This window comes from Hirundo rustica, chromosome 4, assembly GCF_015227805.2.
Source record: "Hirundo rustica isolate bHirRus1 chromosome 4, bHirRus1.pri.v3, whole genome shotgun sequence".
NCBI classification, from domain to species: Eukaryota; Metazoa; Chordata; class Aves; order Passeriformes; family Hirundinidae; genus Hirundo; species Hirundo rustica.
Window position 1 is genome coordinate 6,970,282 of NC_053453.1, and position 17,580 is coordinate 6,987,861.

General features: G+C 49.4%; 1 protein-coding gene across 1 annotated transcript; it reads left to right on the forward strand.

Annotated features, from left to right (window-relative positions):
- Positions 1–9,322: 9,322 nt before the first annotated feature.
- On the forward strand, positions 9,323–17,549 carry TMEM243 (transmembrane protein 243). Its single transcript, XM_040061334.2, has 4 exons — positions 9,323–9,414; positions 15,360–15,410; positions 16,245–16,349; positions 17,408–17,549. The coding sequence occupies exons 1-4, from the start codon at positions 9,337–9,339 to the stop codon at positions 17,528–17,530; spliced, it is 357 nt and encodes a 118-aa protein (XP_039917268.1). The 5' UTR covers positions 9,323–9,336; the 3' UTR covers positions 17,531–17,549.
- Positions 17,550–17,580: the final 31 nt, after the last annotated feature.

Below are 17,580 nucleotides of genomic sequence, written 5' to 3' on the forward strand. Positions count from 1 at the left end.
ACGTGAAATGGCAAGAGTGCAACCTTGTGTGTTCCAGGTTCCTGGTGTGTGTGCTCTGTTTTTCAGGCTTTACTGGTATCCATTATAGAATGGCATTTTCTGACAGTGATACCATGGTTGGTTGATTGCTTTGCAGTCACAGCAACTCAAAGCTCCACACAGAAGGATGGTAGAAGTGTTTTGATTTTCACTTACACACCTGAATAGACAGTTGTTTTTCCATCTCTGAAGACAGTTGAACCTCAGCCTTTTGGTTTGCAAACATGGTTCCCTTGTTTCAAAGTGTTGAAAATGATTGGCCTCAAACTCATTAAGAACAACTTTCCAATTCAGCAGCTGTTGGTGCTGCTGTTCTTCACATTGTCGGTACAAATGTGCCCAAAAGCAGCTGGAAAGGAGTTCCCCTGTGCTCCTTGCAGGTTCTCTCCCGGTACTCCAGTTCCTCTGAATTTGTCTTACTCACTGCATCTGCTTTCTCAGTAGCCTGCCTGGGCTGAACACCTCTTGGCAACTGTAATTACTTTAAAAACCCCACAGTTTCTTTCTTGTTGCAATTGAGACTTTGCATTTAGTTTAAGTCTGAATCACAGCACCCTCACAAACAGCATTTGGGATGGTGACTGGGAAATGTCTACTGACAGCAGAGTTCCAAGGTGGCACCCAAAAAAATCACTGCAATGTAACTTTGAACAAACATAATCATTTTTATGGATGCTTTGTTCTGCCAGTGTATTTACATCTCTCAGTGTTGAGACAACGTATCTTTGCTGCTTGTTGCTTTTGTGGCTCTTTCTTCCCCCTCAATACTTTTCCATATTCTCTGCCTTCACAGGCACTCCACACTCGTGGAAACCTTGAAAATCCTGTCCAGTGTCCTCTGTCCTGGCTCCCTCAACCAGTCCTGGCTCAGACCCTCAGTCTTTTCCAGGGGCTGGCACACAGCAAATGTAATTAAATATGGGATTTAATAAGAAGACAGGCCTGACTGCATGGATCAGGGCCAGGGCCCAGCCAGGTGACTGTCCTGCCCAAACACTTGCTGTCATGTCTGATCCCTCCAACCTCCTTCCTTGTCATCTTCCCATATTTGTTCCACCCTGATCCTTCCCTTCCTGTGTCTTTGGTCATTTCCCTAAACATCCGGTAGTAAGTTTTATTCAGTCCCCCAAACCCCCTCAAATACACCTCACAAATAATTTCACACTAACCATGTTTTCTCTGTCTTATGAGTTACAATATTGAGGCAGATCCTCTCCAAAGTCAGAGTAGCTCCTTCAATGGCCCTTCAGTCAGTGCCTGGCAAGATCGGGCTTCCTTTATTGTCTCTCTAATCACCTGCTCATTAATGGCTCTGTGCCTGTGTGTTTAAATCACCGTTTTCCTCGTTATTTGTTATTTCTGTGATACGGAATAACCAAACAATTTAGCGAAGCAGATGCTCTCCAGTTTCACACGTCCTTGGCACGCTCCCCGAGGCGGGCGCTTGGCTGCGCTCTGAGCGCTGCTGTGGAGGCACCTACGCACCGGAGCCCCGCGATGCTGCGGCTGCTGCCCCTGCCCTGGAGGCGGCAGCTCTAGGGACGAGGGGATGGATACAGGGAAGGGAATGCCTAGGAGCAGAAGGAGGAGGGGGAAGGGAGGGAAGAAGGGGACGGGTTCAGGTTAAAGAGTCAAGCACACGGATGCATCAGCAATTTGCCAGCAATCTCGTACCCGCAGAAACCTCCTCCCCTGCTGGCAGCTCTTGCTGGTTGGGGAAGTAGGATGTGGTTCCACCTCCTCACTACAGATGTTCCTCCTGCCTTGGCAGGAGCACTCAAATGCCTCATCCAAGGGGGAGCCGTCCCTCTCGGGTGGATAAACTGCTGCCAGCTGCTTGGGGGATGGAGCAAAAAGCAGGGGGCTGCATATATGGCAGGCTCTTCATGTTTGCCTGGGGTGTCTAGAGGATGCCTGCTGTGCTGTCCTGGGGAGCAGCCTCGTGCCAAGCACACGATGTTCCAGCCAGTGCCGGCATGTGAGCGAGGAGGAGCCAGCAGGTGGGCTGCGAGTGCGGGGAGATACGTGCTAGGATGCCGTGCCTGGAGAGATGGGCTGGAGCCAGGCACATACAACACAAGGATGTGTTAGGCAGTGTTTCTGGAGAAAAGAGCCTGGTGTCCCTGCAGATCAATATTTTTCCGTGGCTCTGTTTTCCTAAAGCTACAGACAGTGGAGCTCTTGCTCTGTGGTGGTTACAACCGGGCAACTCCTGTCCTAACCTCCCTGAGAGATACACGTCCATCTTGTTCAGAAGGAACTGAGACACAATCCAGAAAGACTCTTTTTCCCTCCACTGGACCCTTCAAAAAGGAAGAGGTCTGTGTACCAGAGCTGAAAGGTCACTATTTGGAGGAGATGCCAGTTAAAAACATGAAATACCTCTTTGATAGCCTATCACTTGCAACTTTGGTCTCAGCAAATTAATAAGATTACTACACTTGCATCTACAAAGATAGAGAATTATTTAAAACATCAGTGGATTAACGTTTTGTCAGACCAGAGCAATATTTCAACAGAGAAGGTAGACAGATGATGGACAGATAGACAGGTCTGAAGGATGAGTTCAGAAGAGGTGTTTAGAAGAGATATTCATTGCCATAGAATGTATGTTGCAAACAGATTACTGAGAATGCAAGGCAACAGAAACAGAAGAAATATAAAACCTCAAGTATTTTATAGACAGTAAGAAGACATTAAAATATCACTGAGAATATTAACATAGGAATATTTTCTCTGTTATTTACAATCTTATCATTTATTTCCGTCAGATGGGGAAAAACATCACACCAAATGTTCATCATCCATGCTTTACTATATCAGAGCAAGGTAGTAGGATCCATCTATATCAGATGAAATAATTTACCATCTGCAGCTGAGGAGGATGTGAAACATCACCTGCTAAATACAAACACTTTCAGTTCAGAAGTCTGGGGTCATGTGCACTTTGAGTCTTAAGACCTGTAGCTCAATACTCTCATTTCACTAATTTAGATCTTAAACAACTTTGGAAAACTGGAGGGGTGCCAGAGGACTGATGGAGGGTCAACATGACCAGCAGTTAAAAGGGAATGATACTAGACTGAATAAACAGACTCTAATCAGGGATAAATTAAAGAAGTGGTTACACTGGGACTCTGTCAATAGAGGATAATAAGTGTTTTCCACTGTGCTTCACTGATCAGACACATCTTGTCTGATACAGACGAGATGGATACAGAGATGTATGACAGATACAGGCAGAGGTTTTGTTTCTGGAACATCATTTTACTGCCTGAGGACTAACACAGTTTCCAAACACTTTCATCAGTCTCTGCCCAGGGTTACCTGACTATGAACAGTGACTTGTGCTGTGTGAGACCCCGAGATGAGAGTTCACACCTCTCACTTGGGATGAAGCCCTCTGCCGTCAGACTCCGTGAAATTCATAAACTTTAGTAAGATAACAGCTCTCTTGTGCAAACAGGATTTGCATGACTTGCTTTTCAATTCAGAGGCTGTAGCCACTGCAGGTTTTGAATTGCACATGCCCGTGGAGAAGAAAAAAGCCTGTGGTTGGGGCAGTGCCAGCTGGAAACATTTCAGCACAAGAGGCAGCAGTCTGGCAGATGTTTTAGTCAGCCTCTGGCTAGCCATTGTTTAATGGAGCATGTCCTTCAGAAACATCGAGTTTTGGGAAAAAAATCTCCTTCTCCTGGATGTGCTTGGCTGACAGGTAGCCTTGAGGTGGCTTGGGAAGATGGATGAGCCACACAGACCCTTGCTGCTGGTGGGATGACCTCTCAAAGCGCGCTTGCTGTGGGCAAAGGAGGTTTTTTATCTCACCTCTCTGCAGAGAATCACAAAATCCTGCATTTCAAGGCAGGGGTACTGCCAAAGGGGAGCATATGCACATGATAAGGAAGGACAAATGGGTGGATAATTTTCTTTTCTGTTCATCCCATTGTGGAAAGCTTAAATGACAAGATGGAAATCCTGCAAAATCAGGAGGTGGTCTGTCCTGCTGCTCTGTCCTTTTGCTATTCAAATTAGCTTTCTTGTTCTTGAAGATCAGTACCAATGCAGATTTCCCTGTGATGTTCCTGCCGCCCTTGGTGGGGTGACAGGTGATGTCTGACTTGCAGATGCAGCAGATGAAGGGCTGTTTTGCTGTTCAGCTGGTGTGCAACGACCGGTGTCACACTGAGCTCTATCCTCTGCTCTTCAAAGGGGTGTTTTGAAGCAGCCCCACAGCTGCTGCCCCACTTAATGTCTGCCACCAGCTCAGAGAAGCAGTTGCTAAACTGCTTATACGTCTATCAGAAGCCCAGGCGGGAAACTTGAATTATATATGCATACACATGCATATATTAATGAAACATTTATCTTTTTGAAGATATTTTTTCTCAAAAATTAAAAATATTGAGGACATTTTTCTCTAAATCTATCGAATGCTGACTCTGCTGAGATTTTGGAGCACGAAGGAGCAGATGGGAAAGCTTCTGCAATACATTAAGTAAGACAGTGTAAAAGAGGGAGAATCCACAATCCTCATAAAACTCAAATGCTGAAAAATCCACAAGAGAATGAAGATTATAATGAATTATTCAGACAACACATCCTTGAATGAGAATGTTTCAGCTTCCTCATTTGCTCAATCTCTCATTTGAACTCCAAGAGCTAAACATAAATGTGGAAAAAGTGAAATGAAATAGTTTTTTCTCAACGGTTTGAAGCCCTCTGCCTGCGTTCCAGAACTTGGAGGGACGCCATGGGCTGAGGTTTGCACCGGATCTGCGAGCTCGTGTCTCCCTCTGCTGACTGCCTCCCCCGGACCTCTCTCCTTGGCTGCAAATCATAAAAGGCCGTGGGTCCCAGTGCCACTCCGGTTCTCCAGTAACTCTAAATTAAAGCATCCTTGTTTAGGGGAAAAACTATGAAAGCAGTAAGGCAGGGACTCAGGGAAAGTTACCATAAACTGAGAGATGCAGGCAGAGACCTTTGGCTAATCACTAGATTACACCTAAGGTATACTGGAAATGCTACACTGATTTTTTTTTGGGGGGTGGTGTTTTGTTTTTTTGGTGGGTTGGTTTTTTTTTTTTTTTTTTTTTTTTTTTTTTTTTTTTTTTTGGTTTTTTGGTTTTTTTTTGTGTGTGTGTGTGTGTGTGTGAGTGTGAGTTTGAATATGTCTGTAACACCACTTAGTACCAGTTTTAAAATGTTTTGTCCTTACAGGCAACTACTAAATAAAATTGTCTGTCGGAACTGCAAAACTTAAAGGTTTTGGATTCTCTTCTCCTTTCACACACTCCCTACAGAAACTTCCTGTCCTCCCAGCAGAACATGTGCCCCCAGCAAAAGAAATGTACAATCTCAGCGTGGCAGGATTAACTGAAAATCATGCCCCTTGCTCTGGGTGGAGGACCATGGTGGCTGTCCTTGAGCTGGTTGTCCCTTGATGATTTGCCACTGTCGGGTCACCCTTTCTGTAGAGGGAGTCAAACCCAACTCTTCTGGGATTGATGGAGAGGGGTTGGGGGCTGATAGAGATGAGATTAAAATCTATTCCAACAAACCAAGTTTGTTAGTCAAGTTTCCTTTGGACTTGAAAACACAGATGAGTTTTGTGTTGTGAAGCTTTGTTAGGAAGCTCTGAGGAAACTGCTATCCTTTCAAAATAAATTGTGCCAAGTAGAATAGACTCAGGGCCATCGTGCTGGGAGCTGAGGGCTGATTTAATAGTGCAAAAAGCAATTACCAGGCTGTAATCAGTAACGGCTGTGTCGGGAAGCTGAAATTGCTACAGGGAAAGAGACAGGAGAGCAGGGTGGAGCTGAGACTAAGATAAATGGCAGCAGAAAGCCCCTGCTACCAAAGAATTATGGAATAAATTGATGCATTAGAAGCTCCAGCACATTAGATCACTTGAAAGGACACGCAGAGCATCAGTGAGCCAGGTCAGTGAGGGACTGAAGGCAGCACTGCCTGCCCAGATGAGTTACTGACCTCCACCCCGGGACTCCAACAGCCAGCTGGTGAGTTACAGAGGCAGCAGCATCAGTGACAGTGATATATAATTAGCCTTGGGATATATTGAAATCTTCATATATATGCTGAATTAAACCTTCACGCAGAGTGCAAAGGAAAACACATGATGACTTCTAATATAAATAAAATATTAGACAGGAGAAAGCATATAATCTTTTATAGTCTCTGGTGATGATATTCTGAAGAGACTCCAAAATTCTCTGCAATTTATGGGCCAAATCGATTTCTAGGAAGTAATGCCAGGGATATTTTTGAGGAAGGAGAGCTAAAGCTTGGCATGTAAACCTTGGAACTGCTGTAACAGATGCAGCCAGCTGTGATAAACGTAAAACACACTAAATAAGACCAAGGGAGTTACGTCCAGCCTGAGAAGTACAAATCTTTCCATCGTTAAACCATCCAAGATTTCCTTTGGTATTACTTCCTCCATTAAAAAGCAGATTTTTGTTTGTTTGTTTGTTTGTTTTTGTTTCAGACCTGAGAAGCATAAGTACTTTTCACTGAACATTGATATACTTTGAATTGTAGAAAGAAGTGAATCTGTTTGGTCTGTTAATTAGTGGCTCAGACTCTCACTCATCACATTAGGGCTGCTGTCTACTAAGTGATCACATCACCCAGGAAGCACTTTAATGCACGAGTAAGGTGGCAGAAATGTAGATTGGTTAAGTGGAGAAGACGTGTAGCACTTAAAAACCAAGATATTATAACAAAGAATGGGCCGAGAAACAAGTAACTCCCCTGTTCCAATATTCACTGATTATCGATTCATTATTATGTGCAAGTAACAATTTGTGGTTTTCAGCAAGTTTTGCCTGTGTTTTGCAATTGTTCTCAGTTATTCAGTGGATGTTGGAAGGTTACGTCCCTTTGTCCCACCAAGCCATAACTACAAGTATAAATGCAATACATGACAGCACTCTCACAGTCACCTGCTCCAGCACCCCCACGCCCCACCCAGACCCTACAGCTCCTGAGTATTTAATCTGGGCACAGCCAGAGCCTGCTCAGGGATATAATTACTATACAATTACTGAAAAAGGAGCATAGAACAAACCGTTCTGCAGCTCAAGAGCACTTGTGTGTCAGGAAGCCACATCCCTCACACCGTGGGATTGGTTTTTTTTTTTCCAAGTGGCTCAAGAGGACATGAAGAGTCTCTCCACTAAGTCCTTCTTCCCCAGCGCTTACCCTGGGAACGGCTGGAGGGTTACAGAAGGCCTTTGTGCCTTCCCACCCAGCACTTCAGCTCAGGACCGTCAAGCTCGTTGAAGCTGTGATCATTTGCCGGCCTTTCTTGAGTTCAATACTTTGCACCTTTGAAGCGGCGGCGCTTTGGTGTGCGAGCGTGTTGAGCGCAGAGGCTGAGAGCAGATGGAGCGCTCCGCAGCCCGGCGTGCAGGGCACGGCCCCGGCTCAAGCGGCCCCGCAGCACTTGTGACCTAAAGTGACAAAAAGGTTTCGCAAGAGAAGCGGCTGATTTCACTGGGCTCTTACTCAAGAGCTGGGGCGCTCCCACGAGCCGGGACCGGTGGGGGGGACCTTGGATGACGGGGGGTGACAGGAATTGGAGCCACCAACAGAACAGCTGCTGTGACAGTTCACATCTGCAGCTGGTGTTCTTCTTTCTGATCTTTTCACCCACAGACCTGGCCTATAAATAGTTTCTACCCAGCAAGAAGGAAATGGCCGTGCTATTTCTGCTAAATTGCAGTGGTGTTTAGGGGAGTTTGGTAAAAAGTCCCCTGGAATTCCTGCAGAGGTGCATGGCAGGGAGAGCAGTGTCAGCGGGGAACCACAGAGCTCGTTTGAACAAAAAACTTAAAATCTGTCCTGGAAGCCACAACATTTAATGCATCTTAACAGGTTTATTTTCATCCTAAATTGTACTTGGAGAAAGGTGGTATCCATGATGGTCTGGGAGATATCCAAGAGGAAATCTATTTCCTGAGACCAAGTGATGTAAAGAAAAAAAATAAAATCAATTAAAAAGTTGAAAAAACCCCAAATCAATAAAAACTAATTTAAATAAAGGTTAAATTAAAATGCAAATATAAATATAATTAGAAAATTAAAATGAATAAAAAGAAATAATAACAACAAAATAATGGCCCCAGGCTTTCTCACATGCCAACCCAGCATCAGCTCCAAAGCAGCAGCAACAGTGACAGTCTATGGGATAACTTTGGCTAAGGAATGCATACAGCAAAAGTGTTTCATTCTCACCAATCCCAGCCCCAGGAATAATCCCTTCTTTTATTTAGTTTAGGTGGAACTGGGAAGAGCATATGTAAGTTCGTTTTTCAGCTCTAGCAGGATCAGATGTTTAAATATAATAAATAAATGAACAAACAAACAAATAAATAAATAAGCCCCTTCAAAAAAGAAAGTAAAATAGAATAAACTAAAAATAAAATAAATTGCAAAAATACAACAGCTATAAAACAGCTGGTAAATTTGGATATCAGGAGAAAGTTTTTACACCCAGAGGGTGGCTGGGCACTGGAACAGGCTCCGCAGGGCAGGGCTCAGTTCAGGAAGGGTTTGGACAATGCTCTCAGGCACAGGGTGAGGTTTGTGGGGTGTCCTCTGCAGGGCAGGAGTGGGACTGATATTACTCGTGGGTCCCTCCCAACTCAGAATGTTCTGCTTCTGTGATTCTATGAGAGTAAAACACAACAAAGCAAAACAGAACGAAGGAAATAAAAATAACAAAACAAAACCCTATAATAAGAAAAAATCAAATCGTGTCAAAACCGAATCTAACCAAGCTCCTTTCTCCAAGCTGCCATACCACCATCCCTAACGAGATTTGCTCAAATACCGCAACTTTGTTGGGCAACAAATCGGCACAGTCAGCGGCAGCGCGCCGGGCCGGCGGCTCCGCACCCGCGCAGGTCCCGCGGGGCCGCTCCCGGAGCCGCCGCCCCGCCCCTCCCGGAGCCGCCGCTCCGCCCCTCCCCTCCCCTCCCCTCCGGAGCTCGGCGGGGCCGCTCCCGGTGCCACCGCCCCTCCCCTCCCGGAGCCGCCGCTCCGCCCCTCCCGGTGCCGCCGCTCCGCCCCTCCCCTCCCCTCCGGAGCTCGGCGGGGCCGCTCCCGGTGCCGCCGCCCCTCGGGTCCCCTCCCCTCCGGTCCCGTCCCTCCCTCCCCTCCGGTCCCGTCCCTCCCTCCCCTCGGGTCCCGCCGCGGGGCGCGGAGCGGCCGCGCAGGGGCGGCGCAGCATGAGCGGGCGCCCCCCCGCGGCCGCCGGCGCAGCGCCCCCGCGCCATGGAGGGATTCCCCGCCCGCGGGTACGGCACCGGCGGCGCGGACAACCGGCCGCTCTTCGGGGAGACCTCGGCCAGGGTAAGGGACGGCGCTCCGCCACGCCACCGGCCACCCCCGGCGGCCCCCTCCCCCCAAAACTACCCGCCGCCAAAAGCGAACAGCAGCGGAGGAAACGCAGCAGAAAGTCCCGTAGTGCCCCCCCCCCCGCCCCTCCCGGGGTAAATGCCCCCCGGTAATGAGGAGCCTTCTCCGCGGCCGCCCCGAGAACGGCGGCTCCCCAGCCTCTGCCCCCGGGCACGGCGCGGAGCGCCGCAGGCAGCCCAGCGGCCGGCCCGAGCGAGGAACCTGCCCGAATCCCGCAAACAAATTTAGAAATTCCGATGAAATGAGAAAGAATTCTCAGTCCCCCTCCAGAACAGCATCAAAAATCAGAAAGGCTGCACCCCAGTGGAAAAATAGAAGAGGAGCCCCCCCAAATTTCAAAAGAAGGAAAAGCTTCAAATCGGCGTAATTATTAAAAAAAAAAAAACAAACAAAAAAAAAAAAAAAAAAAAACAAAAACCTGAAATAAAACAAAAACAACCATCTCCAGATTAGCTCCCCAAACAAAAATAATCCATCAAAACCACCCCAAACGAACACTGCCCCAAATTTAAAAAAACCCAAACCATATCCCCAGAACTAACCCCCTCAGCAAGACCCCCTCCCCAAATAAAAAACTCAAGAAACATTCCCCTCCCCTTTCCTACAAGGAAATCAACTTTCAAAGAGTCCCCCCCAAACCAACATCCCCCCCAAACTCTATCGAGAACTTGGGGCTCGGTGTCCCAGGGTCGGGGGGGACCCTCGGAGTGGGCTGGGAAGGGGTTCGGGCAGGGCCAGGGGGTCACACAGCCGCTGTGCCCCAGCCGGGTGCGTCCCTGCAGCCCCCCAAGCCGGGGCTCTGGGGCTGCAGCACCCCAGGCCGTCTCTCACCCAGCTTGGGGGGGCTTTGCTGCCGATGGGCATGGGGGGCTGCGTTCGGTGCCCTCCTGGGAGCTGATTTTTCTCCGGGGATGGAGGAGCTGGCTCCTCGGCCGCCGTGCGGCAGCAGCGGCTCCTCAGGTGTCCGTCCCCGTAAGCCGCCGGGTCCCGGCGCTGCTGCGGGGGGCTGTGCCGAGGAGAGGCTCCCGGGGCTGCCCGGCATCGGGATCCCTCGGGAACCACCGCACCTGGGGTGTCACATCGTCACACGGTCTGTGACTCGGGGTTGTCCCGTTAGGAGGGGTTACCCACACTCGTGTGTGTTTGCGGGGTGCAGGCTGAAACTGCCTGAGATTACTCGCAAGTGTATCGAATCCATCACCGCCCTCCCGGAGAGAGCTTGGAATGCTGCTACAATTATAACGTTTAATGGAAACAAAGTGATACCAACAGGATTTAAGGGGAAAGATAGAATGCTGTGGCATAGGAGGCAGGAGCCCAAGAAGATGAACTGCGGGGGACAGGCATCCCCCCACTAGCAGCTGGAGGCAAGGAGCCTTTTTTGGAGCAGTGCCCTGCACTTGGGTCCTGTTGGACGGTCCTAGGCCAGGGATTTTGGGAAGCTCCCAGCGATGGGCACTTCTGGGGACTGGGATGTGCAATCGGAGCAGCGAGGCAGTCCTGGCAGGTTACCCCCAAACTTTTCAGCCCAGGTTAAGCCTTCGATTGCCGATCCCTGTCTTTTTCCCGCTACGCCTCTGCTCGCAGAGGATAGCGGTAAATAATAAACGTGGGATGCTAATTTCAGTTCCTGGGCTCTAACGGGGATCCAGCATCCTGCACTTCACCCCCTGCCTGTCTCCTGTGGCTTTTTTGGAACCTGTCATGTGGGACGAGCAGGGCCAATGGTCTCTCGCTGCTGCACCCCTGTCCGACAGACAAGGGATGGCTGTGCTGGCCAGAGGTCGTTTCCTCCCTAATTCACTGGGGTTGCATAGAAATGGACGCTGCTGAGGTCCCGAGCTGGAATGTTCTATGTCAGAAATGGAAAAGCTAAACTTTGCTTTAAATGGGAGCAGGTCTGCTGGGAGAAGACCTGGGAATGGGAGCATCTGCCCCAGCTCTGCTTTTGGGTCTCTGCAAGCTGTGGCTGATACAAACCGGGATCCTCTGCTCGGGCTGGGACCACAGGGAAGGGCAGGGGCAGTGCCTGTGCCCCGGGAAGCCCCGCTACCAAAATGAGGGGTCTCCCACACTTGCCAGCAATTGGAAATGGATGTAGAGATGGGGATTCCCTCTTCCTTCTTGCACTCTCCTGCTCTCCAAGCTGGTGACTTTGAGGGTAAAGACACTCTGTGGGGATGGCAGAGCTGGGCAGCAGCATCCGCCTCCTTGCCCTGCCGTGGTCCAGCTGCTCCTGCCAAGCTCACTCTCCTGTGTGGCTGCTGAGCAGAGACTGGGGCAAGATGGTACTAAAGAAGAGGCTGTGGGAAGAGGGAGTGCAGCAACACGGTGCTGATGAATGCCAGGTGCTGTGGATTCAGCTGTGGTTTCCAGGGATGCAGCACTGGCAGTGAATGGGTATGAGACAATGCAAAGGCACAGCTGTATGGCGGCAAAGAGGGGACAGACAGAGTGTCACAGGTGCAGCTGTCCACCTCCCTGTGGAAAGAAGGGGAAAGCTGTGTTCCTCTGTGGTGGGAGCATTTAAGTGGGTGGGAATTAATTGCTGTGGGTTGGAAGATGAAAGCAATAGAGAGACTGAGGAGCTCAGGATGGGAACGATGAGCTTTTGAGGATGCACCAAGAGGTCCCCATGTCTTGCAGCGGGTGGGTGGCCAGCATGGCCCTGAGCACAGCCTGCATTGCCTGCAATTGCACCAGGTTGGGTCTGGCACTGCATTCAGGTATCCCCTAGGGCTGCAGCGGGCTGCAAAGACCGCTGACCATCTGGACTTGCTGAGGTAAGGCATAAAAATGGCCTTTCCGTCACTCCTGCAGAGATGGCACCAGGTACCCACACTCCAGGGGACCTGCACGTTCCCTTGTCCTGGCCAAGCCTCTGCCAGGGTCCCTGTGGGCTCAGCCCACATGCTGCTGACTTGGAGGATGCATGGATGGAAGGTGCTGAGCTGGAATGGGGCAAAGAGCAAAGCTGCTGTCAAAGTCTGTGAAGGGAGTGCAGATATCTCAGTCTGGCCTCAGTTTCCCTGCTGCTCCAAGTAACCTTGACCCAGATCCTAAAGAATCCTGGACTGTGCCCTCCTGCTTTGCAAGGATTTCACGCTTCCTGACCTTATGTCCCTTTCCCAGAGGCAGATGGAGGGAGAGCTCTGCACTGCAGAAGCTCCCTGGGAGAAGTCTGATGCCTCCAGCCTCTCCAATAGCCTCCCCAGAGTAGGAGAGGGCAGAAACCCTCCTGTTTCAAAATACATCTTGCACAACAGGGAAGCATGGAATTCATCTGCTGTCTGGCCAACAGCTCACTACATCTTGACAGCTTGCTGGCTGAATGGGGACCCCCATGGAAGCACTGCTGGGCTGTATCAGAAGTTGGTGTGTGTGTGCCAGTATCCTGTGCTGGTCCAGGTGACCTCAAGCAGCGGCAGGCTCTCTGTTTTGGTGTGCCTGCTGGGGCTTTTGTCTTTTTACTCTAGCAGCTATTACAGTACAGAGTGATGCTGGAGAAAAATCCTTCCTGAATCAGCTGTGCTGGTTGCAAGAGCCGGCTGTGCCAGCTGGGTGACATGCAGGACACAAGGCTCACCACAGCTGGTTCCAGAGTGCCCAGTATCCAGGAGTGCCTGCCCGGGCTGGGCCGTGCGCTGGGACACAGCGTGGAGGTGAAAGGCTCCGTCAGCCCCAATCCCTTTAGCCGTCTTGGCCTCTGCTTGAGTATTTTTAACCTTTTTGCTGTGCTAAGCTGCCTGGGGCTGAAGTGTCAGCGGGCACTGGGGAATAGAGCCTCTCACTGCTTTGCCAAGCCCAGGATTTCAGGATCAGTGTCTATAATCCCTGGATCCTGAAATACCTTCTGCCAGCGGCGCATTTGGAAAATTTGAGTGACCGCAGGTTTAAGCACGGGGAAGGGGATGCCTTGGCCACAGGGACTGGATGCCACGTGCTCCACTGCTGGCATTTGTACCTGATCCGGCTGTCACTGAGAAGTCCATCAGTCAGCAGTGTGAGATGAGAGGTCCCTGTGCTCGGGGAGGCTCTTCCACACTGGAACTGTCAAGAGAGAAACGCTCCACGATCGCTGTCAAGTCTGACCCCCTTGTTTTCTCCTGCCAGTCCAGTCTGTCCTCACACAGTGGATCTCTAGTGAATTAGGAGCACAGTCCTGGCTGACTTTGGGGATGGTGGCTGACTGTGTGTCCATCCCTCTGAGCTCTCTGCAGAGCTGGCTGTGACTGTGCTCACCAGGTGAGCTCTGCAGGCTGGTGACCCGGTGCTGCTCTGCAGCGGGCTCCCTGGCATTCCCTGCTAACTGCTGTCCGATCACAACTCTGTGTGTGGAAATGCCAGTGAGGAGAAGGCGTTTGTGCCTGGCTGGTGAGGATCTTGCACGGGGGATGTTGGTGACAATTTCCTATGGAGGGGAGGTCACTTCCCACTGCTGCAGCCACTGTTCCCCCACAGCTTGGGGCCTCTGAGCTACAGGAGCATCAGTGGTTTTGTTTTACAAAGGTTTGGGGACTAATAGAAGAGGTTTCAGAGTCTGCTTGCTGTGGCCCTATCCCTTGGGGATGAACAAGGGCACAGCATCCACCTCTTCCTGAACCACCTTAATGTGAGCTCCACAAAGCCTTAGGTCAGGGCTGGTGCTGTCCCACAAAAGCATCATTCACTGCTCTCTGCCTCCTCTTTGCTTTCTTCTAGCGTCTGCTGCTGTCATGTGTTGACTTCATGACCTGGGACTTCTCCCTCTACAATCTAAATTCTAGGAGGGAAGGAGGGTGCAGGAGCAGGTGGAGAGAAGCCTGTGTTGCCCTGCCTGCTGGCTGGGATATCTCAGGCAAAATGCTTTCACTGCTCAAACTCTTTTCTCACTTTCCTTTCACCATACCTACTTAATGACTCTCAGTATACTTAATCAAAGTCTGGGGTATTTTCTCTCTGTTAATTTTTTTTGCTGCAGCTGTTCTTTCAGCCTTTGATTTGAGCTGTCAGCCATCTGGGGTGTCACACCTGATTGTGTGCAGCCCAGTCCGACTGTGGTAATACATGTTTGTACTCAGAGCAGCACCAGGGAGGAGGCAGCATGCTGGCAGGGATTGGAATATTCTCCTTTTCATTTTTTTACTCCAGAGGGTTCCTCAGTACAGAGTCTTGTCATGGGTGCCCCTTTGAGCCTGTGGTCACACAGCCCAGTGCCACAGCCAGTCCCTGCCCTGATGCCACTGGGATGTGACTGTGATGCTGTCACTGTGGGATCTTTCTTCCCAGGTTTTCTTCCCAGGCAAAAAGGTTTTGTCCTCCCAGTTGTTTTCTACTATCAGGAGCAGCAGAAAGAAGTGGGAAGGGATAGCTGTCTGTTCAAGCAGAGCCACTGTGTGGCATCTCAGATCTCCTGGTGTTAGGGTGGAGCATTTGGGGAGTGGGCAATGCTTCACACCCTTGCCAGCAGCCCACAAATTCCCACCTAAGACTCTATCAATCTATTAATTCTCAGGCAGTGAGGCTAAAAAAAGCTTTTTCTGACAACCACCATCTGTGCACTCCTACTTTAACAAAAAAGATTTAAATATAATTTGCACAACTGCAATTGATTTGGATGTAGAGGAGGATCCATTTGCAAATGAGCAAACCTGCTGCATGAGGCCTTGACCAGTACAACATCCCTGGGGTCTGTGGAGGGAGGCGAAACCTTCCTGTGTTGCAGAGCTGACCAGGGAGCCTTGTTGGTGTGCTGGGGATAATGTGGATCCTGGCTGATTCTCTCAGTGTTGTTGGTTAATGCTCTGATTTATATGGTGTTTTTTTTTTGTTTGTTTTTTTTTTTTTTTTTTTAATTGTTGGTTTTTTAAGTACACGTAACACTCCTCTCTTTTCTTCAGGACAGAATCATCAATCTAGTTGTTGGTGGCTTAACAACCTTGCTGCTTGTAGTAAGTATTTCCCATCCCACCCCATGTTGCATCCTTAAGTGAGAGAATTCCTCCCCAAAAATGGGTGGTGAAACTTCCAATGACGAAAGAGGCTCTGATTTAGGGCAGGCAGTCATTTTGGGACATATCTGTCTTTGAAACTCTTTGACAACAGAAGGGGAATACTTTTCTTTAAGAGCTGTAATAAAATCCTTGAAGTTCTCTGGTAGATTGTCCGTCCTGGCTGAACATGAGGCTGGGTGAAACAAAGCATTTATGTGCCAGGAGAGCGTGTTTGCTTCTATTTCCTTCTATTTATGATTTATTGCCCTCTCTTTATGGGTTAGATAAGTCTTTCTAAAGTTCATCTCTTTGTGTCGAGCTGTGCTTTCCCCAAGCTTTAAGGACAAACCCAACGCCGTTGTGACTGGAGACCCTCGGTGGTGTGGTCCACGGGGGGATTGCTGGGGAGCAGAGGTGCAGGGAGGCTGTGGGGACAGGTGAGGTCCCAGCTGGTGGGACACTTGGCAGAAGGGATGCTCCTACGTGGGCAGTGTGCATCCCTGGCCCTGATGGCTTCACAGCTGCTTGGAGGGTGGTTTCTGGGAATAAGCCAGTGTGGCAAAGCTTTCATCGTTTTTTTCCCCTACTCCTGTCAGCGTGCAGCTGTATCAAAGCAGTTTTCCTCCAGATTTGCACATTTTCCTTCAGCTCCTCAGAGGTGGGAGTCAGAGACCAGGGAGGGGTGTGCAGATCAGGATGTGAGCGCTGTGCTGCTCCAGCCCTTGGGCTGAGCCTCTTCTCACTGCAGCTCTGGCCAGAGTGAAATCCTCATCTCTGTTTTCCTCCACACAGGTCACTCTAATCAGTGCTTTTGTCTTCCCGCAACTACCTCCAAAACCTGTGAATGTATTTTTTGCTTTCTGCATCTCCTTGTGTTGCATTTCTGCTGGCATTCTTGTAAGTACCGCCATGTTTGCCGTGCTTTTGAGTCGATGGCTCCGGATAAAATCTGCTTTACGTGGTGCTGCCTTCTTTTTTTACACTCTCCCAGAAAAGCTTTCCTGCCTCCATAACACAAGCTGACAATGAGGGAGTGGTAATGAGTTTTGTATTTACTGCAGAGTAAGTGTGTGAACTGAGCCAGCTCCTGCAGCCCAGCCGTGGTGCAAGACTTGTCACCTCTATGGCACTGCCACCCACAGCTGCCAGTGGAGACACAGAGTAGGAAACCAGGGAGCAGAGCACTGAAATGGGAATGCAGAGCTGGATTGTGCTGCAGAGGACACTTGAAGTGAGATCAGCCTTGCATTAGTCAGCAACCTTTCAAACACAGGGGATGAGTTACAGGGGTAGGAAGCTCCAGCAAGTGGAAGATGTTCCGCTACTCAACAACTGCAGAATTCCAAGGGTGTTGGTCCCAAGCACTGGCAAAGGGAACTGGCAGATCTGAGCTCGTAGAACCACAGAATGGTTTGGGTTGGAAGGGGCTGTCTAAGACCATCTAGTCCAACCCCCCTTCCATGGGCAGGCACATTGGTGGTGCTGCAGCTTTTCATACTTGGAGCATTCTCCTTCTTCCAGCTGTGACCTGGAACAGCCCTGAACCCCTCACTGTGGGTACACTGGAAGTTGCTCTGCATTGCCCAGTCAGTGCCAGTTTTTGATCCTGCAGCTGGTGGCATGACTCTGCACAGAACAGACTGTGTTAGTGCAAAGCTGATGTTTGTCTTCATCCAGCAAGGTGTAGCCAGCTTTGAATGTTAAAACACCCCCAGCTAAACTCCTCACTCTCCCTCCCTCTCAGCAAAGCTGACCAGACAGCACATGTCCCCAGGGACAGTTTCACATACAGACAGACACAGACACAGTCTCTCCAGCCAGAAGAAGCTGGATTGTCTTACAGGAAGAAAAAACACCCCAAAACTAAATCTGCAAGTTGCCCATTCAGTTACCAAAGAAAGTTTCCTCAGAATACTCAGCTTTTTGAAATAACACAAACTCCTTTTCTCTTCTAGATCTACTGGTATCGACAAGGAGACCTGGAACCCAAATTTAGAAATCTGATTTACTACATCTTGTTTTCTATTGTCATGTTATGTATATGTGCCAACCTGTACTTCCATGAAGTGGGTAAATGAAGGACACTGGGAATACCCAGCAGTGATGCTACTGTGCCAGACTGCTTCCA